The sequence below is a fragment of the Lolium perenne genome, chromosome 7 (assembly GCF_019359855.2).
Source record: "Lolium perenne isolate Kyuss_39 chromosome 7, Kyuss_2.0, whole genome shotgun sequence".
Taxonomy (NCBI): domain Eukaryota; kingdom Viridiplantae; phylum Streptophyta; class Magnoliopsida; order Poales; family Poaceae; genus Lolium; species Lolium perenne.
In genome coordinates, this window is record NC_067250.2 from 213,181,614 (window position 1) to 213,205,480 (window position 23,867).

Here is a 23,867-nt window from a genome sequence, read left to right on the forward strand (position 1 = left end):
CTCATGCATCCAAAATACTTGAGCCAACCACTATGCCATTTGTGTCCACCATACCTACCTACTACATGGTATTTTCCGCCATTCCAAAGTAAATTGCTTGAGTGCTACCTTTAAAATTCCATCATCCACCTTTGCAATATATAGCTCATGGGACAAATAGCTTAAAAACTATTGTGGTATTGAATATGTACTTATGCACTTTATCTCTTATTAAGTTGCTTGTTGTGCGATAACCATGTTCACTGGGGACGCCATCAACTACTCTTTGTTGAATTTCATGTGAGTTGCTATGCATGTTCGTCTTGTCTGAAGTAAGAGAGATCTACCACCTTATGGTTAAGCATGCATATTGTTAGAGAAGAACATTGGGCCGCTAACTAAAGCCATGATCCATGGTGGAAGTTTCAGTTTTGGACATATATCCTCAATCTCATATGAGAAAATTATTAATTGTTGTCACATGCTTATGCATAAAAGAGGAGTCCATTATCTGTTGTCTATGTTGTCCCGGTATGGATGTCTAAGTTGAGAATAATCAATAGCGAGAAATCCAATGCGAGCTTTCTCCTTAGACCTTTGTACAGGCGGCATAGAGGTACCCCTTTGTGACACTTGGTTAAAACATGTGCATTGCGATGATCCGATAGTCCAAGCTAATTAGGACAAGGTGCGGGCACTATTAGTATACTATGCATGAGGCTTGCAACTTGTAAGATATAATTTACATGATACATATGCTTTATTACTACCGTTGACAAAATTGTTTCATGTTTTCAAAATCAAAGCTCTAGCACAAATATAGCAATCGATGCTTTTCCTCTATTGAGGACCATTCTTTTACTTTTATTGTTGAGTTAGTTCACCTATTTCTCTCCATCTCAAGAAGCAAACACTTGTGTGAACTGTGCATTGATTCCTACATACTTGCATATTGCACTTGTTATATTACTCTATGTTGACAATATCCATGAGATATACATGTTACAAGTTGAAAGCAACCGCTGAAACTTAATCTTCCTTTGTGTTGCTTTAATACCTTTACTTTGAATTATTGCTTTATGAGTTAACTTTTATGCAAGACTTATTGATGCTTGTCTTGAAATTACTATTCATGAAAAGTCTTTGCTTTATGATTCAGTTGTTTACTCATGTCATTTACCATTGTTTGATCGCTGCATTCATTACATATGCTTACAATAGTATGATCAAGTTTATGATGGCATGTCACTCCAGAAATTATCTTTGTTATCGTTTTACCTGCTCGGGACGAGCAGAACTAAGCTTGGGGATGCTGATACGTCTCCGACGTATCGATAATTTCTTGTGTTCCATGCCACATTATTGATGTTATCTACATGTTTTATGCACACTTTATGTCATATTCGTGCATTTTCTGGAACTAACCTATTAACAAGATGCCGAAGTGCCGGTTCACATTTTCTGCTGTTTTTGGTTTCAGAAATCCTAGTAACGAAATATTCTCGGAATCGGATGAAATCAACGCCTGTGTTCCTATTTTGCCCGGAAGCATCCGGAACACCCGAGAGCCGCCGGAGGGAAGCCCCTGGGGGCCCCACACCACACCGGCGCGGCCGAGAGGGGCCGCGCCGCCCTATGGTGTGGTGGCCCCAGGCCCCCTCCGAGGCTGCCCTTCCGCCTATTTAAAGCCTCCGTCGCGAAAACCCTATCACGTTCGACGAAACCAGAGAAAACCTTCCAGAGCCACCGCCATCGCGAAGCCAAGATCTGGGGGACAGGAGTCTCTGTTCCGGCACGCCGCCGGAACGGGGAAGTGCCCCCGGAAGGCTTCTCCATCGACATCGCTGCCATCTCCACCGCCATCTTCATCACCGCTGCTGCTCCCATGAGGAGGGAGTAGTTCTCCATCGAGGCTCCGGGGTCATACCGGTAGCTATGTGGTTCATCTCTCTCCTATGTACTTCAATACAATAATCTCATGAGCTGCCTTACATGATTGAGATTCATATGATGATGCTTGTAATCTAGATGTCATTATGCTAGTCAAGTGAGTTTTACTTATGTGATCTCCGGAGACTCCTTGTCCCACGTGTGTAAAGGTGACAGTGTGTGCACCGTGTGGGTCTCTTAGGCTATATTTCACAGAATACTTATTCACTGTTATGAATGGCATAGTGAGGTGCTTATTTATATCTCTTTATGATTGCAATGTATTTGTATCACAATTTATCTATGTGCTACTCTAGCAATGTTATTAAAGTAGTTTTATTCCTCCTGCACGGTGTAATGGTGACAGTGTGTGCATCCGTGTTAGTACTTGGTTTATGCTATGATCATGATCTCTTGTAGATTGCGAAGTTAACTATTGCTATGATAGTATTGATGTGATCTATTCCTCCTTTCTTAGCATGAAGGTGACAGTGTGCATGCTACTTTAGTACTTGGTTTAGTCGTATTGATCTATCTTACACTCTAAGGTTACTTAAATATGAACATTGAATTGTGGAGCTTGTTAACTCCGGCATTGAGGGTTCGTGTAATCCTACGCAATGTGTTCATCATCCAACAAGAGTGTAGAGTATGCATTTATCTATTCTGTTATGTGATCAATGTTGAGAGTGTCCACTAGTGAAAGTCTAATCCCTAGGCCTTGTTCCTAAATACTGTTGCGTTACCTCTGCTTATTTACTGTTTCACTGTGTTACTACTGCTGCAATACTACCACCATCAACTACACGCCAGCAAGCTATTTTCTGGCACCGTTGCTACTGCTCATATATATTCATACCACCTATATTTCACTATCTCTTCGCCGAACTAGTGCACCTATTTGGTGTGTTGGGGACACAAGAGACTTCTTGCTTTGTGGTTGCAGGGTTGCATGAGAGGGATATCTTTGACCTCTTCCTCCCTGAGTTCGATAAACCTTGGGTGATCCACTTAAGGGAAAACTTGCTGCTGTTCTACAAACCTCTGCTCTTGGAGGCCCAACACTGTCTACAGGAAAAGGAGGGGGAAGTAGACATCAATGGCAGCCATGTCCGCCCATTCCGCATATTCTTTACGTTTCGAGTCCATGACTTTTACGACTCCAAGGTGAAGATCAATGATTAGGAGAATAAAGTGGAAACTGCACAAGCATAGCTCAATGATTACGAGAATAAAGGGGAAGGTGCACAAGCATAATGTATGTTATATATAACACTCACTTGAAGTTGTAGGGAAAGAATATATCCTCTTTGTCTGATTGCTTCTCTAAAAACATTACGATGTTGTCCTCTGTGTCCTTGGCGAAGTCTCGAACCGTAACTTCATGAACTGTGTTTGGGTCTATGAACCCCAGCGGTAGGAGCTTGCCTCTTTTGTATTCCAGCTTCTTCATTCTGCATAATTAAATGTATAGCGTACACAAAGAATATAATGAGGATAATTGTTAGTGCAAATGAATGAGCTACAAACTTAATTACACAAATAAATCACTTACAGGCAGTAGCAACCGATGACAACTTTGTCGAGGCGTCTTGATTGAATAAGCTGAATGTTCTTCTAACTCAAGGTTTATCTCGTCTTTCCCCCGGAAGTAATGCTCATCTCTAAGATACACCGTGAGGTAGGCATCACCTCTTCGATAGGCTTTCAGGTACCAGTCATGCAACCTTCGCATCTGAGTCCCTAGACGCGCGAGCTCGCCAGGTTTGACGAGATCAGATCCGTATCTATACTTGTCTACCACTTGAGCCGTTGGATAGTAATCTTCGTACTCAACTGATGCTCCCTGAGCTCTAGCCGCCCGTTCGATCATCGATGCCGTCTCTGGATCATGATAGGGCTCCACGATGAAGTGGGGTACGGCCTGAATGTCCTGCTGTCCAAGCTGGGCGACTTTTTTTGCTTCTTTGCTCGCTCTAGAGGACTGTCCAAGAGAGCGGTCATAATCAGCTCTCAGCTCAGGTCTCTTCATTCTCGTCTCGGCAAAGTGCTTCACTGTCTGCGGTGGAATAAACATCTTCTTCGGCGCAAGAAACGCCTTTTGCTCTTCAGTCTGCTCATGTGGTAACAACTCTGGAGTCGGTGCCCTCATTGGAGTTGATGATCTCTTCGGAGCTGTAGGAGGTGTCGCGGACCGCTTCCTCTTTTGCTTAGGTGGAGGCGGCGGAGTCTCCTGACGAGGAGGAGGAGGCGGCGGAGTATTTTCACGCGGAGGAGACTGGTCATGGATAGGGGAATCATCATCGCGCAGAGGAGAATCATCACGCGGAGGAGACCGCATTGTGGCGGAGGAGGCGGAGGTGGCACAGCTTGTTGGCTTCTCACCTGGAAACACAATGTTCTCCTTCCGCCATTGCACGGTGGTTCTACGGGCTTCTCCCGATTCTTTGATTTCCCCATCTTCACTGCAGGGTGCTCAAGCACCAACCCCTCATAATCTCTCAACACTTCATCCACCATCACAACAAAGTCGTCTTGGACCGGACGGCAATGGTAAGACCTTGTAGGTAAGAGGATGCCGACCGCCGCCTTGAAGGATAGGTTGAAAACTTTAACATGCAGCTCACAAGGACGGCTCTCGGTGAGATCATCCACGGGGGTAGCGAGGAGGCTCGACCACCTGGTCATCATCATCATCATTATCCACCTGCCGAGAGGAAGCCACGCTGCTTTTCCGGTGTGGTTGAGATTGCGGTGGGGCGAGGGCATTGAGCAATGCAGATCTACGACACCGCCCGAGCCATCCGAGATGTAAGTACTTGGGTTACCATGGTTAATTGGGCTTTCATGGTGCTCATACCCTCCTCTAAGTTAGCCGTGCGGTCTGTTTCCCTTGCCTTCCTCCTCTCATGGCTTTTATCGGAAATCTCTTCCTTTCCGCAGAAAGCCATACTTCCACGGAACGGAGCCTTCGTGCCTCGTGTTCGTCCGAGTGTTCTTTGTTCCCAAGGGCGCGTGTCACCATCGTTCTCTCTTTCGGGCTGGAACAACCCCGCCTCCACGTCCCTATGTGCTTTTTCCAGGGCATCAATGGGAACCTTCAGATGAGCTTTCTTATAGATGCACTTCCCTGTTTCTGGATCCAACGTTCCCCCAATCCTGTAGAACCACTCCTTGCACCGTTCGATCCAACCGTGTGTCCCTAATCTGATCCCTTTCTTTGAGTCGGTTCCGCCTCACCTGCTGCCACTTAGGACGGTTAGCCCTGTATCCACCTGGACCTGAATTTGGTGATATAGCTTCAACGCAGCATTTGCCTTATTTATTTCCGACCTTCTCTTAAATTCTTCGACTCCGTGCCGTACTTCACGAATTCGTCCCAGTGATTTTTTACCTTCTCACCGTCCGAGTCTTCTTTACCTTGATAAGGCGGCGCAATCTTTTCTTGTGGTGCTTGAATAGTTCGGCCATCTTCTTCTTGCCAAACTCGCGGAGGGCCTGCTCCATCTTGGCCTTTTCAGCGTCACCCCCCTCTTCGGGTACTATGTTGAAATGTGACATGAGCTTGTTCATAATGCTGTTTTTGGCTACATCATCGATATAAAGACCTTGAGCTTCTTCCTCTGCAGACAGCACTAGTCCCTTCGGCTTGTGCCATTCTCGAACGGTGATCGGGACGTGGTCCCTAACAAGCACTCCGCATTGAGCTATAAATGACTTTGCACCTTTCTCTGGAGCAATCGGTTTACCATCCTTTTCGATGTGGGTGATGTCGTGCCTAACACCGTCATCCAACTTTTTGGCCGGGCCTCGCTTCCTCGACTTTACGTAAGAAGTGCTCGATCCGAGGGCTAAAAAAGAAATAATTCATAGTCGGTACAATTTAATTAGTTAATGCATCTAGTCGATCAACAATGCTTAATTAATTTATATACCTCGGTGATAACTACAGTTCGGGAGCCATTATGATGATCTTGTTCCTCACCGGCGCCACTAGGATCTTCTTCCTCAATATTCTCCGCTCCCTCACCGGAGTCATTCAAATAAGTTGCGGTGACATCGTCACCACCATCATCTGGAATAACGTCGTCGTCGCGATCATCCAGAGTACCGTTTGCTATGAGTTCCTCCATGAAATTTTCTTGAATTTCTCTCTGTCCATGCTTTCTACAACGACCTGCAAGCTATACATAGGAACCATCATATGATCAAATTAAGGATAATGCAGAAAACTGAAAATAGAGTTACATATGTAGTTCTTAACTAAGGATCGATAATATAGTGCTGAAAGCAGATACTGCGATTACATGCATACATAGATCGGGTTCATGTTTATTTAACCCTAATACATATCAATCACTACTACAACCACTCAACCGCGCAGACCGGGTCCTAGAGGCGCCGACCGGGTCTGAGCCACGCCTGGTGTACCCCAAAGCCACGGAACAACAACGGGAGCATAGCTAACATGAAATCCCCGCATAACGCTCCATCCGGTCCTATACATGTTGTCTAACGCGTACATGTAACGGCGAACGTGCTGGTCCTCCGCTTCAATGCGCTGAGCTACCTCCTCCGGCGGGGCCGGCTCCCTCTGAAACGACCGTGGCCCATAAGACCTCCACCAAAGAATATCCGGGTCGACAACGGGACCCGGATTCCGCACCAAGGTGCGCGACCCGGAAGCTAAGACCTCCCAGTGCCACCCCGGCGGAGCCCAGTCCCGGACCTCCCCATCCGCTCCATCTCCTCTCCTCTAGAAGAGTCAGACCACGGCGCGGCGGCTGTCGCGGCATCGTAGCTACGAAAACAAATCATATATGTACTAATATAAATAAAAAACATGATATTGTGCTAAATAAAAAACTTCACTACTTTTGTACTAACGCCGCGTTCCACGACCCCGGATCGATCGATCCGGATCGGGGGTCGGGAACGACAGCGGGAGCGGTAGCGGGAATTGAATGACCCTGTTATGGGGGCGTCGGCAGGGGCGCCGGCAGTACCGGCACCGCCACGGACTTGGCGCTCCTCCTCGCTCGCTCTTTCTCTATTTCGCGACCCTAAGTCTATGTCGCGGCGGCATCGCTACGGACTCGGCACCGCCACGGTCTAAGTCGTCGGCGCGCGCGGGGGGCGGCGCCAACACAAATGAATCTATTTTGTAACTTTTCTAACTTTTTTCTAACTAATTTTTTTACTAACTTTTTTCTAACTAATTTTACTAACACTAACTAACTAATTTTCTAACTTTTCTCTAACTAATTTTACTAACACTAATTTTACTAACACACTAACTAATTTTACTAACACACTAACACATTAACTAATTTTACTAACACACTAATTTTACTAACACACTAATTTTACTAACACACTAACTAATTTTACTAACACACTAATTTTAACTAAATTTTCACTAAAACTAACTGCACTATAATCTAACAAATGAAAAAAAAATCGCCGGAGGAGGCTTACCGGCGGAGGGAGAGGCGCGGTGGCGGCGGGGTCGGCGGCGGCGATGGCGGCGGGACGCGAGAGAGAGGCGGAGGCGGGCGCGGGCGCGGCGGAGGCGGGCGCGGTGGCGGCGGACGGCGAGAGTGGCGCGGACGGCGATCGAGGAGTGGCGGAGGCGGCGGCCGACGTGCGCGCGGGAGAGAGAGAGAGGGCGGGGATGGTGCGGACGGCGCGGGTGGCGGCGGCGGCAATGGCGCACGGGAGGCGGCGGCGATGGCGCGCGACGGCGGCAGCGGCGATGGCGCGTGGAAGTTGGGCAGCCTGACGGCGTCCAATGCTTCGTCTCCGCGGAGACGAAGTGTTGGCTTTTATACTGGCCATACCCTTTGGTCCCGGTTCGTGGCCCCTTTGGTCCCGGTTGGTAATAGAAACCGGGACTAAAGGCCATTTTTGCTGCGTTTTCGCTGCGCGCGCAAAAAAGGCCTTTAGTCCCGGTTTGTAATACAAACCGGGTCCAAAGCGCCACTTTTTTAAAAAGTTTCATTTCCGCCTTATTTCAAATGAAAAAAGCCACCGCATCGCCACACGTGTCCACCGCCGCCACCGCCATGCATGTACAGGCCACCGTCGCCACCGCCACCGCCTGGGCAGCACCGTCACCGCCAGGAACTGGCCACCGCCTTGTAATGCCCACCACCGCCACCGCTGCCACCACTGTCACCGCCATGTACGGGCCACCGCTGTATGCCCACCACCGCCACCGCCATGTACAGGCCACCGCCGCCACCGCTGTATCGCCACCGTCGCCACTGCCGTGTACTGGCCACCGTCGCCACCGCCGTGTACTGGCCACCGTCGCCACCGCCACCGCCTGACCATCACCGTCACCGCCATGTACGGGCCACCGCCGTGTACTGCCCACCACCGCCACCGCCATGTACAGGCCACCGTCGCCACCGCCACCGCCTGGCCACCACCGTCACCGCCATGTACGGGCCACCGCCGTGTACTGCCCACCACCGCCACCACCTGGCCACCACCGTCACCGCCATGTACGGGCCACCGCCGTGTACTGCCCACCACCGCCACCGCCATGTACAAAGCACCGTCGCCATCGCCGTGTCTGCCAGCCACCGTCGCCACCGCCGTGTCGCCACCGTCGCCACCGCCACCGCCGACCATCACCGTCACCGCCATGTACGGGCCACCGCCGTGTATCGCCCCACCACCGCCACCGCCATGTACGGGCCACCGTCGCCACCGCCACCGCACGGCCACCACCGTCACCGCCATGTACGGGCCACGCCGTGTGTGCCCACCACCGCCACCGCCATGTACAGGCCACCGTCGCCACCGCCACCGCCATGTCCGAACGGTAGGTTCTACGCCGAGATGCGCCGGTGGCTTCCGGCTCACCCTCGGCACGTACAACACCCCGGAGCTGGCGGCGCGCGCTTACGACGCGGCCGCATGGCGATTTCGGCGGCCACGGTGCGACATGAACTTCCCAGACGTCGAATCGCTAGAGGAGGCGGAGTTCCTCGCGCCGACGCCGTGCCTCGTCGACGACGAGGACCGTCGCCGCCACCGCCAGGTGCAGCGCCGGATCGCAATCGCCGAGCACGACGAGGAGTTAATTGTATTTTCAATAAAGTCGTTGTGGCAGACGCTGATGATGAGAAAAGTTTCCCGCCAGATTACATCTGGAATTAAAGTACAGAACTCTACTGAAAATTAATTAAGATACATGGCCAGATAGTACTCGTGCCTAGCCCTATAGTACTCGTGCCTAGCTCAACTGAAAATTAATTAAGATACATGGCCAGATTCGACTGTTCGAGTCATTCAGTCATACTCGTGCCTAGCCCTATAGTACTCGCCATCGTAGTCGTCGTAGTCGCCGTCATCATCGTCGCTGGCATCGGGGTCGCGGTAGTCAAACCTCGGCGGGAGAGCACGCGTGGGGCGGGGACCGAGGGTAGCGCAGCGGGGGCCACGGTGGGCCATGACGCCCTGGAGAGTCCGGTCGCGCCACCACGCCCGACGGCCGGTCTCGTTGAAGTTCGAAGGAGGCGGGCCGCCCTCCTCGTGCTCGGCGAGCGCCCTCTCACGCCGATTGATGAAGAAGCTTTCCCAAGTCGGGCCGTAGTCGGGATGCCATCGGGGATTCCTCCGCCGCTGCAGCGTGAGCTCGAAGTAGTAGTGGTTCGTGATGGCCATCTCGCGCGCCACACCTAGAGGGACGGGAGGGACCGGTACCCCTCCGACAGCTCGAAGCAACCAGCCGGTAGGGACGCGGTAGCCCGGCGGGCAGGGGTAGTTCGACGCGCAAAGCGCCTCCGCCTCCCGGAGGGTTAGAGATACGATGGAAGCCATGTGACCTGGTGATGAGGTTTGCAGATATGAGTCTAGATGTGATATGTAAATGGAGGCCAAGCCAACATATATATAGTGAAAAAATGGTGGGAGGACGGAGGCGGGAAGCAGTGGAAAGCGCAGGAAGAAAAATAGGCGGGAACGCAGTGGCGCCAAAAACTGTCGGTGGGATAAGGACGTGTGGGTAACCTTTAGTCCTGGCTGGTGGGTACAACCGGGACTAAAGATCCTTTTTTGTGTCATCTAACAAAAGCTTCGGTGGGATAAGGACGTGTGGGTAACCTTTAGTCCCGGCTGGTGGGTACAACCGGGACTAAAGATGTCTGCAGAGATAAGAACGCATGGGTGGACGCACCGCTCGATGAGATAAAGCATGTAGCGCACGACGCCCGTCGAAGGAACAAGACAAAGTAGAAGAGGTGTCGTGCCTATAAAAGGAGCATCGATACGCCTTGCCAAGCTGGATCAACAAGCCAAGCGAGTTTCATTCCCATGGATGAAGGGAAGGGTTGGAAAATCTCCGTGGCGCGACTTCTCGAAGATGTCGTTGGTGCACACGCCCTACGACATCTTCGGAAGCTGCTCCTCGAATTTTTCCCGCAAGCCCTAAACGACTACATCTCATCTAACGGTGTTGGGGAAAGGGTTGGGAAATCTCCCGTGGCGCTTCTCGAAGATGTCGTTGGTGCACACGCCCTACGACATCTTCGGAAGCTCGCTCGGAATTTTTCCCTGCAAGCCCCTAAACGACTACATCTCATCTAACGGTGTTGGGGAAAGGGTTGGGAAATCTCCGTGGCGCGATTTCTCGAAGATGTCGTTGGTGCACACGCCCTACGGCATCTTCGAAATCGCGCCTTGGAATTTTTTCCTGCAAGCCCCGAACGACTACATCTCATCTAACGGTGTTGGGGAAAGGGTTGGGAAATCTCCCGTGGCGCATCTCCACTTTTAATATCTTACATACGATTACATGATTACACAAAAATAAATGGGAAATTGATTGCCATGTTGAGATACTCATTTGTGCCATGAACATTCTTCAATTAACTTGATGATGGAGCATCTTCCTCATTTAATTAATCTTCTTCGGCCGTAACCATGGAGCATCTTCATCATTTAACTTGATGCTTGGATCAATGTTCACTACTGAAGGGTGGAATTTCATCAAACCGATTATAATCTTCGACATGTCTGTCTTGTCCTCCACTCCCACGATGTTTCTTTTTCCGTAAAGAACTATGTGGCGCTTTGGCTCATCGTTTGATGTATTTGTTTCCTTATGTTTCCTTTTTCTTGGTTTGGTAGACATATCCTTCACATAGAAAACACCGCCACATCCTTGGCTAGGACGAATGGTTCGTCTCTATACCCAAGATTGTTGAGATCCACTTGTTGTCATTCCATACAACTTGTCTACCCGAACCCCGCCTCTGTTTTGTTGACCCATTTGCACCTAAACAAAGGGACCTTAAAAGAAGGTCCATAGTCAAGTTCCCATATATCCTCTATGTAACCATAATATGTGTCATTTGGGCCTTCATTCATTATTGCATCAAACCGGACACCACTGTTTTGGTTGGTGCTCTTTTATCTTGGGCGATCGTGTAAAATGTATTCCCATTTATCTCGTACCCTTGGAAAGTCACTACGATCGAAGATGGTGTCTGGGCCACAAGTACAACCGATCTTCAATATCTTTGTTATTCGGGAGATGTTTTTGCAACCAACCACCGAAAGTCGACATGTGTTCACGTCTAATCCAATCGTTCGATCGCCCGGGTTACGGGAGCGTAGAAAGTTCTTGTGGTCACCGAAATCCGGAGCCACCAAGGTGGAACTTTGTAGAACTGTGTAGTGTGCTTGAGTCAAAGAAATCCCGTCCCTACATATCATTGATTTCCTTCCTAGCTTGCCTTTTCCACTTAGTCTCCCTTCATGCCGCGATTCGGGAACACCAATCGGCTTAAGGTCGGGAATAAAGTCAACACGTAATTCAATGACCTCCTCTGTTCCATAGCCCTTGGAGATGCTTCCTTACGGCCTAGCACTGTTAGGAACATATTTCTTTAAGGCACCCATGAACCTCTCGAATGGGAACATAGTGTGTAGAAAAACACGACCGAGAATGCAACTATCATCGACCAGGTGAACGAGGAGATGTGTCATAATATTGAAGAAGGATGGTGGGAACACCAGCTCAAAACTATCGAGACATTGGACCACATCATTACGCAACCTCGGTGAGAATTTCTGGATTTATTACCTTCGAGAAATTGCATTGAGGAATGCACATAGCTTCACAATGGGCGATCGAACATTTTCCGGTAGAAGCCCTCTCAATGCAATCGGAAGCAACTGTGTCATTATCACGTGACGGTCATGAGACTTCGGGTTGGAATGTTTTCTTCTCCATATTTATTATTCCTTTTATATTGGAGGAGAAGCCGGACGGGACCTTGATATCGCTTCGTACATTCAAAAAATATTTCCTTCTCTGCTTTTGTAAGAGCGTAGGCGGAGTAATGACGTCCTTTAACTCTCTCATGCGCTTTTTGGGTCTTTCCTACGTTCTTTGGTCCTCCGTGCTTCTGGTGTATCTTTTGTCTTCCGTACACGCCCGTAAAGCCTAGCGGGTTCACGCAAAGATTCTTCGTCACGTGCATCACATCGATTGAAGAGCGGACCTCTAAGACTTCCCAATAGGGTAGATCCCAAAATATAGATTTCTTCTTCCACATGGGCGCGTGTCCGGCATCGTCATTCGGAATGCATCGTCCGCCAGACCCTTTCCAAATATTACATCTAGATCCTTGACCATACCAAATATATCAACACCATCACGATGGAGAGGCTTCCTCCGGTGATCAGCCTCACCGTTGTAATGCTTGCCTTTCTTTCTTACGGGATGGGTAAGCCTAAGAAATCGACGATGCCCCTGTACACGACCTTCTTACATTTTTCCAAATAATCACCTTCGAGCTCATGTAAACGGTGCGTGCATGCATTGTATCCCTTGTTTGACTCGTCCTGAAATGTTACCAAGAGCAGGTCAGTCATTGATGGTTCTGAAAAGCAGCTCTTAGGTCAAATTCCTCCTGCTTGTGCTCGTCCCACACACGTACACCTGCTAGAGACCACACCGTAGAAGTTCTTCAACTAATGGCTTCGGTACACATCAATGTCGTTCCGGGTTGCTTCGGGCCTTGTATGAGCACCGGCATCATAATGAATTTCCGCTTCATGCACAACCAAGGAGGAAGGTTATATATACAAAGAGTCACAAAGCCGGGTGCTATGGCTGCAGCTCTGCTCTCCAAAAGGATTCATGCCATCTCAGATTTAGACCAAACCGTAAGTTCCTTGCATCCTGTGCAAAGTTTGGGAACTCTCTATCGATTTTTCTCCATTGGGAGCCATCGGCAGGTGCCTCAACATCACGTCTTTCTTACGATCTTCTTTGTGCCATCGCAACAACCTAGCATGCTCTTTATTTACGAACAAGCGTTTCGTGGTGGTATTATAGGAGCATACCACATAACCTTGGCGGGAACCCTCTTCTGGGGGCGCTCGCCCTCAACATCACCAGGGTCATCTCGTACGATCTTATACCGCAATGCGGTGCACACCTGACATGCATCCAAATTCTCGTACTCATCGCGGTAGAGGATGCGGTCATTAATGCATGCATGTATCTTTTGCACATCTAATCCTAGAGGGCGGACAATCTTCTTCGCTTCGTACGTGCGGCGGGCAATTCGTTACCCCTTGGAAGCTTCCTCTTAATTATTGTCGGCAACTTTCCAAATCCTGAGTCGGTGACACCGTTCTGCGCCTTCCATTGCAACAATTCCAGTGTCTTGCCCTAGTTTTTTATGGCCATCTTCGCAAGTTGGGTATAACAATTTGTTGTGATCTTCTATCATCTTGTCGAAGGCCAACCTTTCCTTTTCGGTTCACATTCTCTCCTTGCATCGGCAATGGCCGGCCAAGATCATCATCGGCGAGCTCATCTGGTGCCTCTTGATCTTCTACTTCATTGTCTTTATTGCCTTCTGCGGTATCATCGTATTCGAAATTGGGATAACCGTCATCATCCTCTTCCTCTTCGTCATTGTCTTCCATCATAACCCCTCTTTCTCCGTGCTTGGTCCAACAATAGTAATCGGGCATGAAACCGGATCGCAGAAGGTGGCTGTGAATGAGACTCGAGTGAGCGTAATTTACGGTATTCTTGCGGTCCACACATGGACAATACATGAAGCCACCATGTTTGTTTGCCTCCGCCCACGGCCATAAAATTATCCAGGCCCGCAGTTGAACTCGCTCAAACCGCTCGGTCAATGTACATCCATTGCCGATTCATCGCATGATATAATTAAGCTGATCAAAACCATTACGTAACATCACGATGTATATATACACATGCATTTTACCAATTGCAGATGAAAAGGATAAAGTTGTTAACCTCGATGAAGAAGAAAAAAGCAAGTTAAGTGTGGCTTGATTTGTGTAAACTCAAGTGGCAAATCCTCTTAAGCATTTCATCAAACACCTCTTGTGCATGTGAAGAAGAGAGGAAAGCAATACACCCCTCTTGTGAAGATAGTGAAAAAATGGCCAAGTGTGGCTCACACTTGGGCAGGGGCAAGGTTATATAGCCAGAGGCGGGGCCTTTGGTCCCGGTTTGTATTACAAACCGGGACTAAAGGAGTTCCCCACGATCGACACGGCTGCGGCGCTCACTGCGGTGGACCCTTTAGTCCCGGTTTGTAATACAAACCGGTCCAAAGGCCACTACGGAGACAGCGCCCGGCGGGTGGGGTCGTCCTGGGCAAAAACGAACCGGGACCAATGCCCCCATTGGACCCGGTTTGGTTCAGCACTGGGACATTTACTTGGGACCAAAGGCCTCTTCTCCACTAGTGATGTAGAATGAAGACAAGAACTACGTAACTGAACTGAACTAAAAAAGTACATAGCTGCACTGAACTAAGAACTATAGAGCTAAACCATGATGTTTAGGGGCTACCGCTAACACTACTGGACTACCTTCCGATATGGTCAAGTTGGAAGAGAACCTACAAAAATAAAACTAGATATGATTGTTGCATGCTGCGCAAGAGGTGTTGATCTGGCGGCGAAGACCAGAATCAAATTATGCACCGCGTAGCGCTCACTTTCTAAATATGCTATATTGCCCCTAAAACGTCCAAATAGCGCACAATTTTTTCCCATGACTAAAATAGATCGTAGCAGACATGTCGGTCCATTTGCGCCGCATCGCTGACCGGGTTTTACTTGCCGCTCAGACTAAAACAGACAACGACGGTTTGCTTACGCCAGGCCGCTGGAGATGTCTAAGGCCCAAAGGCACGTCCTAGAGTGAAGAACATTGACATGGATTTAGGCTCGCTTTGTTTATTTCTGCTTTTCTGAATTATTTCAAAGTAATTGTGTGGTCAATTCAGGTATATCGTTGCTTTTGAACGAAAAACGCTTTTATTCCTCTGAAACATTGCTTCTATCATGGTACCACTGGCCAAGTGGCCAAATGGCGAAATGTAGCAGTGCCACCTTGTCAACTTGCCCTACTGCTGGTTCTTCCCCCTGTATCCAAGGAGAGTGACGGAGTATATATAACTCTCGCCGGCTCGCCGTGAAGCTAACAACCTCCCAATCCAAGTCCAGTGCATCACCATAGAAAAACTCAACCCGCGTCTCACAAACAATCTTCCTCGCTCCCGTTCTGCACTAGTCCATCGCCCCAAGTCGTACGTCGGCGCGTCCAGTCGAGTGGATCTCCAAGCTAGCGGCATTGTGCCGGGAAGGACTTACTACTTAGATGAGAGACACCGTCCTGCTCCGTTGCGAAGCCACCATGGCCGGCCACGCCGCAGCCTCCACCTCTTCCGGCAACGGCGGGAGCGGCAGATACTTCCCGGCTAGGTCGACGGCGGCCGCCAAGCAACGGCGCGCGCCGGCGCCGGCGGGGAGCGGCGGGAAGATCGACGGAGGAGACGGGTACTTCGGCGCGGAGGCGGCGGTGGTGCTGGCGCTCATGACGGCGGCGCTGCTTGTACTGCCGCTGCTGCTTCCTCCCCTGCCGCCGCCGCCGCCGCTGTTCCTGCTCGTGCCCGTCGCCATCCTGGCCGTGCTGCTCCTGCTCGTGCTCCTGCCCTCCGATGCCAGGGGTCTCCGCGTCGCGCCATCGTATTTGTAGCTTGGTAGCTAGAATTCAATCAAATCGTGCGCTCGCTCGCTCGCTATCGTCGTCAACGCCGCTGCAGTGTACATGTAATTAGCTAGCTAGCGCCGATGACTTCTTTTTTCTTTCTTTGTTTCTTTTCTCGAGACTAATTGATGGAGACGATTTTTCCTCGGGCTAATTTACTTGCTGGAAAAAAAGTGTCTCTGGAAATCTATCTATCTGAATTTTATAACCACTAGGCAATCATCTCTGAACTCTAGCCTCATCTTCGTCGGAGGAAGCAAAATCAAAGAAACAACAACTGACCAGTCAATGTTTCTCTCCTGGAAAATTCAAAGATGTGGCCGGCATATTACACCGAGGGAACAAATCTCAAATCTCCCTGTCTCCATTTTCTTTCCCGCCGTCGCCAACGACGACGTTTTGCTTAAGATCCCTACTATGGCTGGCATACCCACCGTTATCAATCAAGTCGCCGCCGGCACTTATCCCGCCGGCCGGGCCAACCCCGGGCGGCAAACTCCCGCTCTCCTGCATCGACAAGACCGTCGGTGGTTTTGTGCACCTCATCCAGGTCTTTCCCCCGTCGGCGTCCCTCTCCGCAGCCCACGGTGACCAAGGCGCCGCCGCGGCCGTGGCCGCGATGCGGAGCGGGTTCGCGAGGGCGCTTGTGCCGTACTACCCGGTGGCCGGTCGTCTCGCCCCGTCCGGCCTAGAGGTGGACTGCACTGGCGAGGGTGTCTTGTTCGTGGAAGCGGCCGCGAGCTGCGAGCTCGCCGACGTGGACGGCCTTGAGTGCTACCCGCTGCCCATCTCCGCGGAGCTCCTCCTCCCGCGCCCTCCCCCAGGCGAGAAGCTGGACGGCATCATCCTCATGGCCCAGGCGACGCGGTTCACCTGCGGTGGGTTCGTCGTTGGGATCAGCTTCAGCCACGCGGTGTTTGACGGGCAGGGCGCGGCGCAGTTCCTCACGGCCGTGGGGGAGCTAGCACGAGGGTTCCCGGCGCCGTCCGTGGATCCGGTGTGGGATCGAGACGCGATCCCTCACCCGCGCAGCCCGCCGCCGCCGCTATTCAGGGTTCTCACTGAGTTGCACTTTCAAGGGGTGTGTCAAGGCAGACCACTCGGATTCTGGCCAAGCCAAATATAGACATAGACCCCACTGGAAAAAGCACAAAGAATATTGTGTACAGGGATGTATTGGAGGGATACACAGGTTTGTTCATCCTTTTGGCTGGTCTTTTCTTCTTATTTATTCTTCTTATATAGTGCTCTTTCTCTTTTTCGGATCTATGAATATTCATGTTATGCAGCAGCTTCAGCAGTTCTATGACTTGTTATGACATAGGACCTTTCCCACATGCCTCAGTGATTTGTAAAATTCTAAAGAGGTGTACTGGTGTAATTAATCTGGATTTTAATTTACATGCTACAACTAATGCATGTGTGAGTTTGAGTTCATTTTTTATTATATTATTGTATATTTCAGTAGCAAATTTATTATGCTTGTGCAAAACAATGTTTATGGTTTGTTGACCTCACAAAAATTTCTTTCTTGGACAGAGCTTTCTCTGTCTTTGGTGATGCTGAATTACTCAACCTGCTTATGATGAGATGGTGACCTCACTTCGTTCGTTTCGCCGCAGTTCGTATTGCCTCAACCATGGGCCAACGACTACCTGGAATGTCTTCTATCTGCAGTAAAGCACTATATGTGACCTATGTTGCACTAAAAAAGTATCTTTCATGTTCAGTTGATGTGGATGTGAGTACGCAATGTCGCCGATGAACTAACTTACTGTGCTACTGTCCTGGATGATGAATCCGACGTCTCGATATTTATCTAGGAAATATCAGGTTTTGTAAATACTTTTGTGCTTGCTTATACGAGCAGCCTATCTTGTTAATGGAACCATGTTCTTTGTCTCATTGGCCTGGCTATTATCGATGTTCTTAATTTGTCTGAAGCCTACTCTCTCTTTTTTCTGAAACTGTTCCCTTTTCATCTGTTTTGGCTTGTAGTTATGCAAATTGAAAAGCATATTTATATCTCAGTGCAGATCACACTAATGTCATGTAATGAACGGACAAAAAACTAGGAGCATACAACAGTCAAATAACATGTGGTAGAACCCCGGTCAAAAAAAAATGTGGTAGAACAGATAACACCTTTCAAGATATACAGAAAATGTGGCAATATTTTACCTTTCTGTCGTTTTCTCAACACCTAATATATTTCCAATACTATAAACAACAACCTCCGAAAAACGTTGGATCTGCTTTTCATGGATTTCCTGTACCAAAATATAACCTTTGCGTGCAATGATAGCCATATCAGATGTTGGATCCTTGAGTGCCATTACAGGTTGTGCTTGCTTTCTGAATACAACTCGCCCATCCAGAAACAAACGTTTGGTATCTGCAAAAATAAGAGCATCAGCATGTTAAAGTTCTTCCCTATCAAATTATTATAAACATGTATAAAACTTTGTAGAAAAGAAAACATGCATGGATAAGGCAAAGATAAGGGTCTAGGTTCTAATTTCAAACACGATGATGACAGGCTTAAGCAGCTGGTTGGTAATGGTAATGTCGTTACTGCGAGGATTGCTCCCGGCAGCAACAGCGTCTAAAATTCAGTACTAGCCTGTATGTCTTTGTTGAAGTCAATATCGGGTTCACAATCCAAGACCAGAGCAGGAACCTTCAAAGCAACAACTCGCAAACATACATAATGCAAGCGTGGAACCTCTCACCAACACACTCCTCTCTTATCTTTAGAAATCACTATTACTGGAAAGATAAGTTTATGGGTACATCCTGGGCAGACTAACCCGGATTTTAGCAACAACTGTTTTCTAAACTCAGGTCCAAATAATGTGCATTTTTTATGGCCAAACAATAATCGGTATAAGTGTGTAAAATCTTACGCTTCCACCAGTAGATAATCATCAATGTCTGCCCAGATTGCTTCTTCCCGCATGCCGGTGCCGACACCAAAGAGCTCCTCAACAACTTGCCGCTGGGATATCTGTCTTAGCCACCTTGATTTTTACCACCTTCCCCTCCAGGAGGAACACTTCATCGGCTGCAAAGAAACCTATACTGTTAGTCGTAGGACACCCAAACCCTCCACAAATGCACAACATCAGCTTCCGGTATAAATAAGTCGACTAACGTCCCTTCATGTACACAACCCTAACCTGCATGAGTTTTATCTTGCTGGCAGCAAATCAACATGGATTTTCACTTGCTCTGATTCTGTTGCTTTATTTTATTACTGGATTGAGCTGCGAGCCTGCAAAAGTATTGTCCCATTTCAGTGTTTCAAAGTCTGTGAGCTGTTCTGAACTTAGCAGCAAAGATGAAGCAACGGGGTGTTTAGCTTTATTAGCAAAGTAATCTGCTACATATGAATGGACCATACGGAACAGCAGCTCGGAAAGTGAAATGGAGAGAAGATTTGGACCTTGTATTCTTGGTGGCCGGTGCACTTCAGTCCTCCAGTGTGCGATGACCGCGGCCGCCGTTCAAGTGTAGAGAAGCCCTGTGCCTCCGCGTCCACCTCTGATAGCGCATAGCACTGGATCGACCATGAGCATGAAGAGATCGAGCACCTCCCAGTCCTGGGTCACCGGCCGGAGGTGGTCGTTGATGTGGAGCCGTCGGTCACACGGGAGGCAAGATGGGGGAGAGCTGGAGCCGAGAGGAGGGATGGGGATGTCACAGGGATGAGGGACGGGGGTGGGGGAGCAGTACTACGGCGTCGATTGGTCTCCGGTCACGGATCGGGTGTCCAGTTGCCGGCGTTGGGGAAGATCCAGGGAGTCAAGGGAGAAGCAGAGTGGTGAGTGCAATTTTTTTTTACTTGAGTGCTATTTGCTTCAGTGTGTGCAGGTGCAAGGACACTGAGCATGAGAGTGGGACGGTGAGAGGCTGAGAGCAGCATATGGAACTTTCGGCCCTTCAGGTAAACAATGGACTGTGGGCCGTGGGCCGTGCCCCGTGGGTCCATCTTTTCTCTGTCATATATAAGCATCAGAAAAAATCATTGTTTTCTTATTTTCCCTTTTTGACGGTTATGAAGGTTTATTTTGCGAAAAATAATTGTCCTTATTAAATAATAATATATGTCAAATTTTGTGTTATCAAAAATTCGTAATCATGCATTACAATACGTGTGTGGCCACCTGGTGGCCGGTCGGCTGGAGAAATCAGAAGGAGCAGGGATTCGTCGAGGTCCGAGTTATCTCCATATGTCAATCCAACATAAGAGGATCAAATAGATGAACTTTGATTATACATTAATATGGTCCATGATGTCCCCTCACTAGAGTATGACATCTTCGAGAAAGAACCATCACACACAAATAAATATAAGATAGAATGTTACTTAGTTATTATTTTCTAAGTATTTTTTGTAAATAAAGGTAATACAAATATTTATATGATCATGAATTTTATGTGGAAACATGTGATAGTTTGTTACACACCTCCTCACATGATTAGGCATGAAACATAATTAAAGTGGCGTTTCGAAAAAATCGCTTACGAAAATAAGTTTCAAAACAAAATTATTTTATTAAAAGTTATAATACGTGCGTGGCACGTGCACCTTTACTAGTGCTCATAAAGTTGTTTCAGCTAAAACCGATATGTTTTGTGTTCTGTATAGAGAAGACATTTTTTTTTTGCTAAAATAGTCTATTTCTCGAGGCAATATTCGTTTTTTTACACATGGTATGAAAATTGTTGGTTTTATGTAAAACTTTACATGCACATATAGAACAAGTTTCTCTACAACTATTTTTTTCCTAAATTTATTACTTTTTTAAATATATTTTGTATATAGCATGTGCATCCGAATCAGTTTTAGTTTCCCAAGATGATGTATTCTTACGAGATTTTTGAAAAAAGTAAAATATTCCTCATTGAACTGCGGGCCATTAGTGATCGCATTCCCAATCCTCGATGTCAGTGCTACCGCAAATATAACTCAACTTTAAACCGGGTTTATTTTAACTTATTTTAAAACAGCGTGACACGCGGTCCGGATGGGGTCTGTTGTTGAGGCTAGTTTTCAGCCGTGGCGGCCTAGCTCCACCTTCTGCCTCCTCATATCGATCTTGCTGTCAAGGACAACGTTCCTGACATATGGCCGGCAAGCCCACCGTTGCCAAGTCGCCACCGGCGCTTATTCCGCCGGCCGGGCCAACCCCGGGCGGCACACTCCCGCTCTCCTGTATCGACAAGACCATCGGTGGTTTGGCTTTGGTGAACCTCATCCAGGTCTTTCCCCGGCCATCGCTCTCCGCTGCCCATGACGACCAAGGCGCCGCCGCGGCCGTGGCCGCTATGCGCAACGGGTTCGCGAGGGCGCTTGTGCCGTACTACCCGGTGGCCGGTCGCGTCGTCCCGTCCGGCCTAGCGGTGGACTGCACTGGCGAGGGCGTCTGGTTCGTGGAGGCCGCCGCGAGCTGCGCGCTCGCCGACGTGGGCGGCCTTGAGTGCTTCCCCCTGCTCATCGCCGGGGAGCTCCTCCTCCCACGCCCTCCCCCAGGCGAGAAGCTCGACGGCCTCATCCTCATGGCTCAGGTGACGACCTTCACCTGCGGTGGGTTCGCCGTCGTGATCAGCTTCAACCACACCGTGTTTGATGGGTACGGCGCGGCGCAGTTCCTCACTGCGGTGGGGGAGCTAGCGCGAGGGTTCCCGGCGCCGTCCGTGGATCCGGTGTGGGATCGAGACGCGATCCCTCACCCGCGCAGCCCGCCGCCGCCGCTATTCAGGGTTCTCACTGAGTTCAGGCTCGTCACCCAGGTGGCGGACATATCCGCGGCGAGCATCGAGCGCGTCAAGGATGAGTTCAAGCAGGCTGCCGCATCGACTGGGGAGGGCTGCTCCACCTTTGACGCGCTGACGGCCATCGTGTTTAAGTGCCGCGCGCTGGCACTGGCAGCGGCGCTCCCGGACGGCGCCGAGGTCCGGGTCAGCTTCGCCGCCGGCACGCGGCCCCTCCTCCGCGGCGTGCTGCCGACTGTGGACGGGTACTACGGCAACTGCGTGTACATGGCGTGCGTTGCCAGGACCAGCAGGGCCGCCCGGGAGTTGGCGCTGGCGGAGCTGGTCGGCGCGGTACGGGAGGCGAAGGAGGCCGTCGCCACGGGGTTTGCGGACTGGATGCGCGGCGTCGTTCGCCCCGACGTGCCGCTGGACTACAGCACGGCGATTCTGACGGACTGGAGCCGCCTCGGGTTTAATGAGGTGGACTACGGCTTCGGCGTGCCTGGGTACGTATTCCCGAACGACGAGCAGGCCAACTTCGCTGCGACGCTCCTGTTCGTCAAGCCGCCGGCGCCCAGGCGCGGGGGGATCCGGGTGCTGCTCCGCTGCGTCGAGGAGCCGCACGCCGCCATATTCGCTGCCGAGCTCGCCAAGTTCGCCTAGAGGCTATGCATATGCATGCATCGTTCGTGGGCATCTCCATGTTCATGTGAGATCAGTTTCGAAAATAAATGTTCATGTGAGATGAGAGTCTGAGAGGAGACGTCACAAATTGGAAGTTGTCGAATGAGTGAATAAGGGAATGTACAATGTAGTGTAGGCACGCCCACTCTTAGTAGTTTCCTTAATCTAAGAAAGACAAAACACATAAATGGTACACCCTCATTTTAAAAATAAGTGTCTCAAGTTTTGTAGATACGGATGTATCGGAAGCTGCAAACGGAAGCCGAGCTACATGTAGCTTTTTATTTTTTTTAAATCAGAAAACATAGTTTTTTAGTTTCAAAAAAATCTGAAAAAAATCATATATGTAGATAATGATGAAATCTACAAACATGCAAAATCTTAATGTGAATTCTTTGTATTGTACACTACACAAAAATGAAAAAATCTTGCAGGTTTTATAGTTTTAAAATGTGCACTATTCACTATTCTGAGATCCACACATTTGTCATTTTTATGTAGCATAAACTACTAATAATTTCACATTGAGATTTTACATGTTTGTAGATACCATCATATGCCGCATCCAAGATTTTTTTCAAATTTTTTTGAAACTGAAACTATGATTTCTAAAAATTTCAAAATGAAGAGCTACATGTAGCTTGGCCTCTATTTGTCCACTCTCCTTATCTACAATTAAATTGTATCTAGATACATCTAAATATAGATAAAAACTAAGACATTTATTTTTAGATGGTGGTAGTACAATCTATTATCTTTTATAGTCATATTTTTAGCAATAAATAAAAATTAATTAAAATTTTAGTAGTACTCTATATGGCAAGGGGGGAAGCTCCTTGTCTCCTGTGTCCCCTTCCTCCTATACGCACATTAGAGTATCTCCAGCCGCGTCCCTTGAACCGCGTCCGGAACTAGATTAAGCGTTTAGGGACACCGCTGCTAGTTGCCGCTTTTGGGTTGCGTCTGTTTCCAGCCTCATCCCCCAAACACGTCCTCCAATTTTTTTTAGGACGGCGATTTGAGTGGTGGTGGAGGTTGACCGCCGACGCAATACTTCGACTGCGTTGGACTCCGCCACGACGCTTCCCTCGCCTCCCTTTTCGCTGTCGGTGGTTCTCCTACTCTGGCCAGAACGCGGCGGCCACTCCTCCCTCCTCCACACCTAGAAGGTGTTCAATCGTTTGTCTGGTAGGTGCCGCCAGTCGCTGTTCGTTATCCCCATTGCCGCCACGGATTTCAAACTATTTGTTTTGCCTCATATACATGGATATCGACAATAGATGATCCAACAAATGCTTGATGATGATGCAGCCTGCGACGACGACGTTCGCGAGCAATTGTCAATCATCGCTTGCCTTCAAAAAAAATTATTGATGAAGTCGAGGAGAAGAAGGATAGGCCGCGTTCTGGAGGTTCAAGGTCGGGAATAAAAAAAGTCCAAGCCTCG

At 49.0% G+C, this 23,867-nt stretch overlaps 2 protein-coding genes and 1 long non-coding RNA gene across 3 annotated transcripts; 2 read left to right on the forward strand and 1 right to left on the reverse strand.

Moving 5' to 3' along the window:
* Nucleotides 1-15,622: 15,622 nt before the first annotated feature.
* Nucleotides 15,623-17,879, forward strand: LOC127314277 (uncharacterized). Its single transcript, XM_051344726.2, has 3 exons — nucleotides 15,623-15,935; nucleotides 16,213-17,168; nucleotides 17,516-17,879. The coding sequence occupies exons 1-2, from the start codon at nucleotides 15,623-15,625 to the stop codon at nucleotides 17,100-17,102; spliced, it is 1,203 nt and encodes a 400-aa protein (XP_051200686.2). The 3' UTR covers nucleotides 17,103-17,168; nucleotides 17,516-17,879.
* Nucleotides 17,880-18,074: 195 nt separating this feature from the next.
* LOC127314278 (uncharacterized) lies at nucleotides 18,075-19,875 on the reverse strand. Its single transcript, XR_007859543.2, has 4 exons — nucleotides 19,422-19,875; nucleotides 19,156-19,250; nucleotides 18,883-19,040; nucleotides 18,075-18,371 (listed from the first exon to the last, which is right to left on the reverse strand). It is a non-coding gene; the product is annotated as an uncharacterized lncRNA (long non-coding RNA).
* Nucleotides 19,876-21,004: 1,129 nt separating this feature from the next.
* LOC127314274 (acyl transferase 4) lies at nucleotides 21,005-22,633 on the forward strand. The gene has a single exon (XM_051344724.2). The coding sequence runs from the start codon at nucleotides 21,107-21,109 to the stop codon at nucleotides 22,397-22,399; it is 1,293 nt and encodes a 430-aa protein (XP_051200684.1). The 5' UTR covers nucleotides 21,005-21,106; the 3' UTR covers nucleotides 22,400-22,633.
* Nucleotides 22,634-23,867: the final 1,234 nt, after the last annotated feature.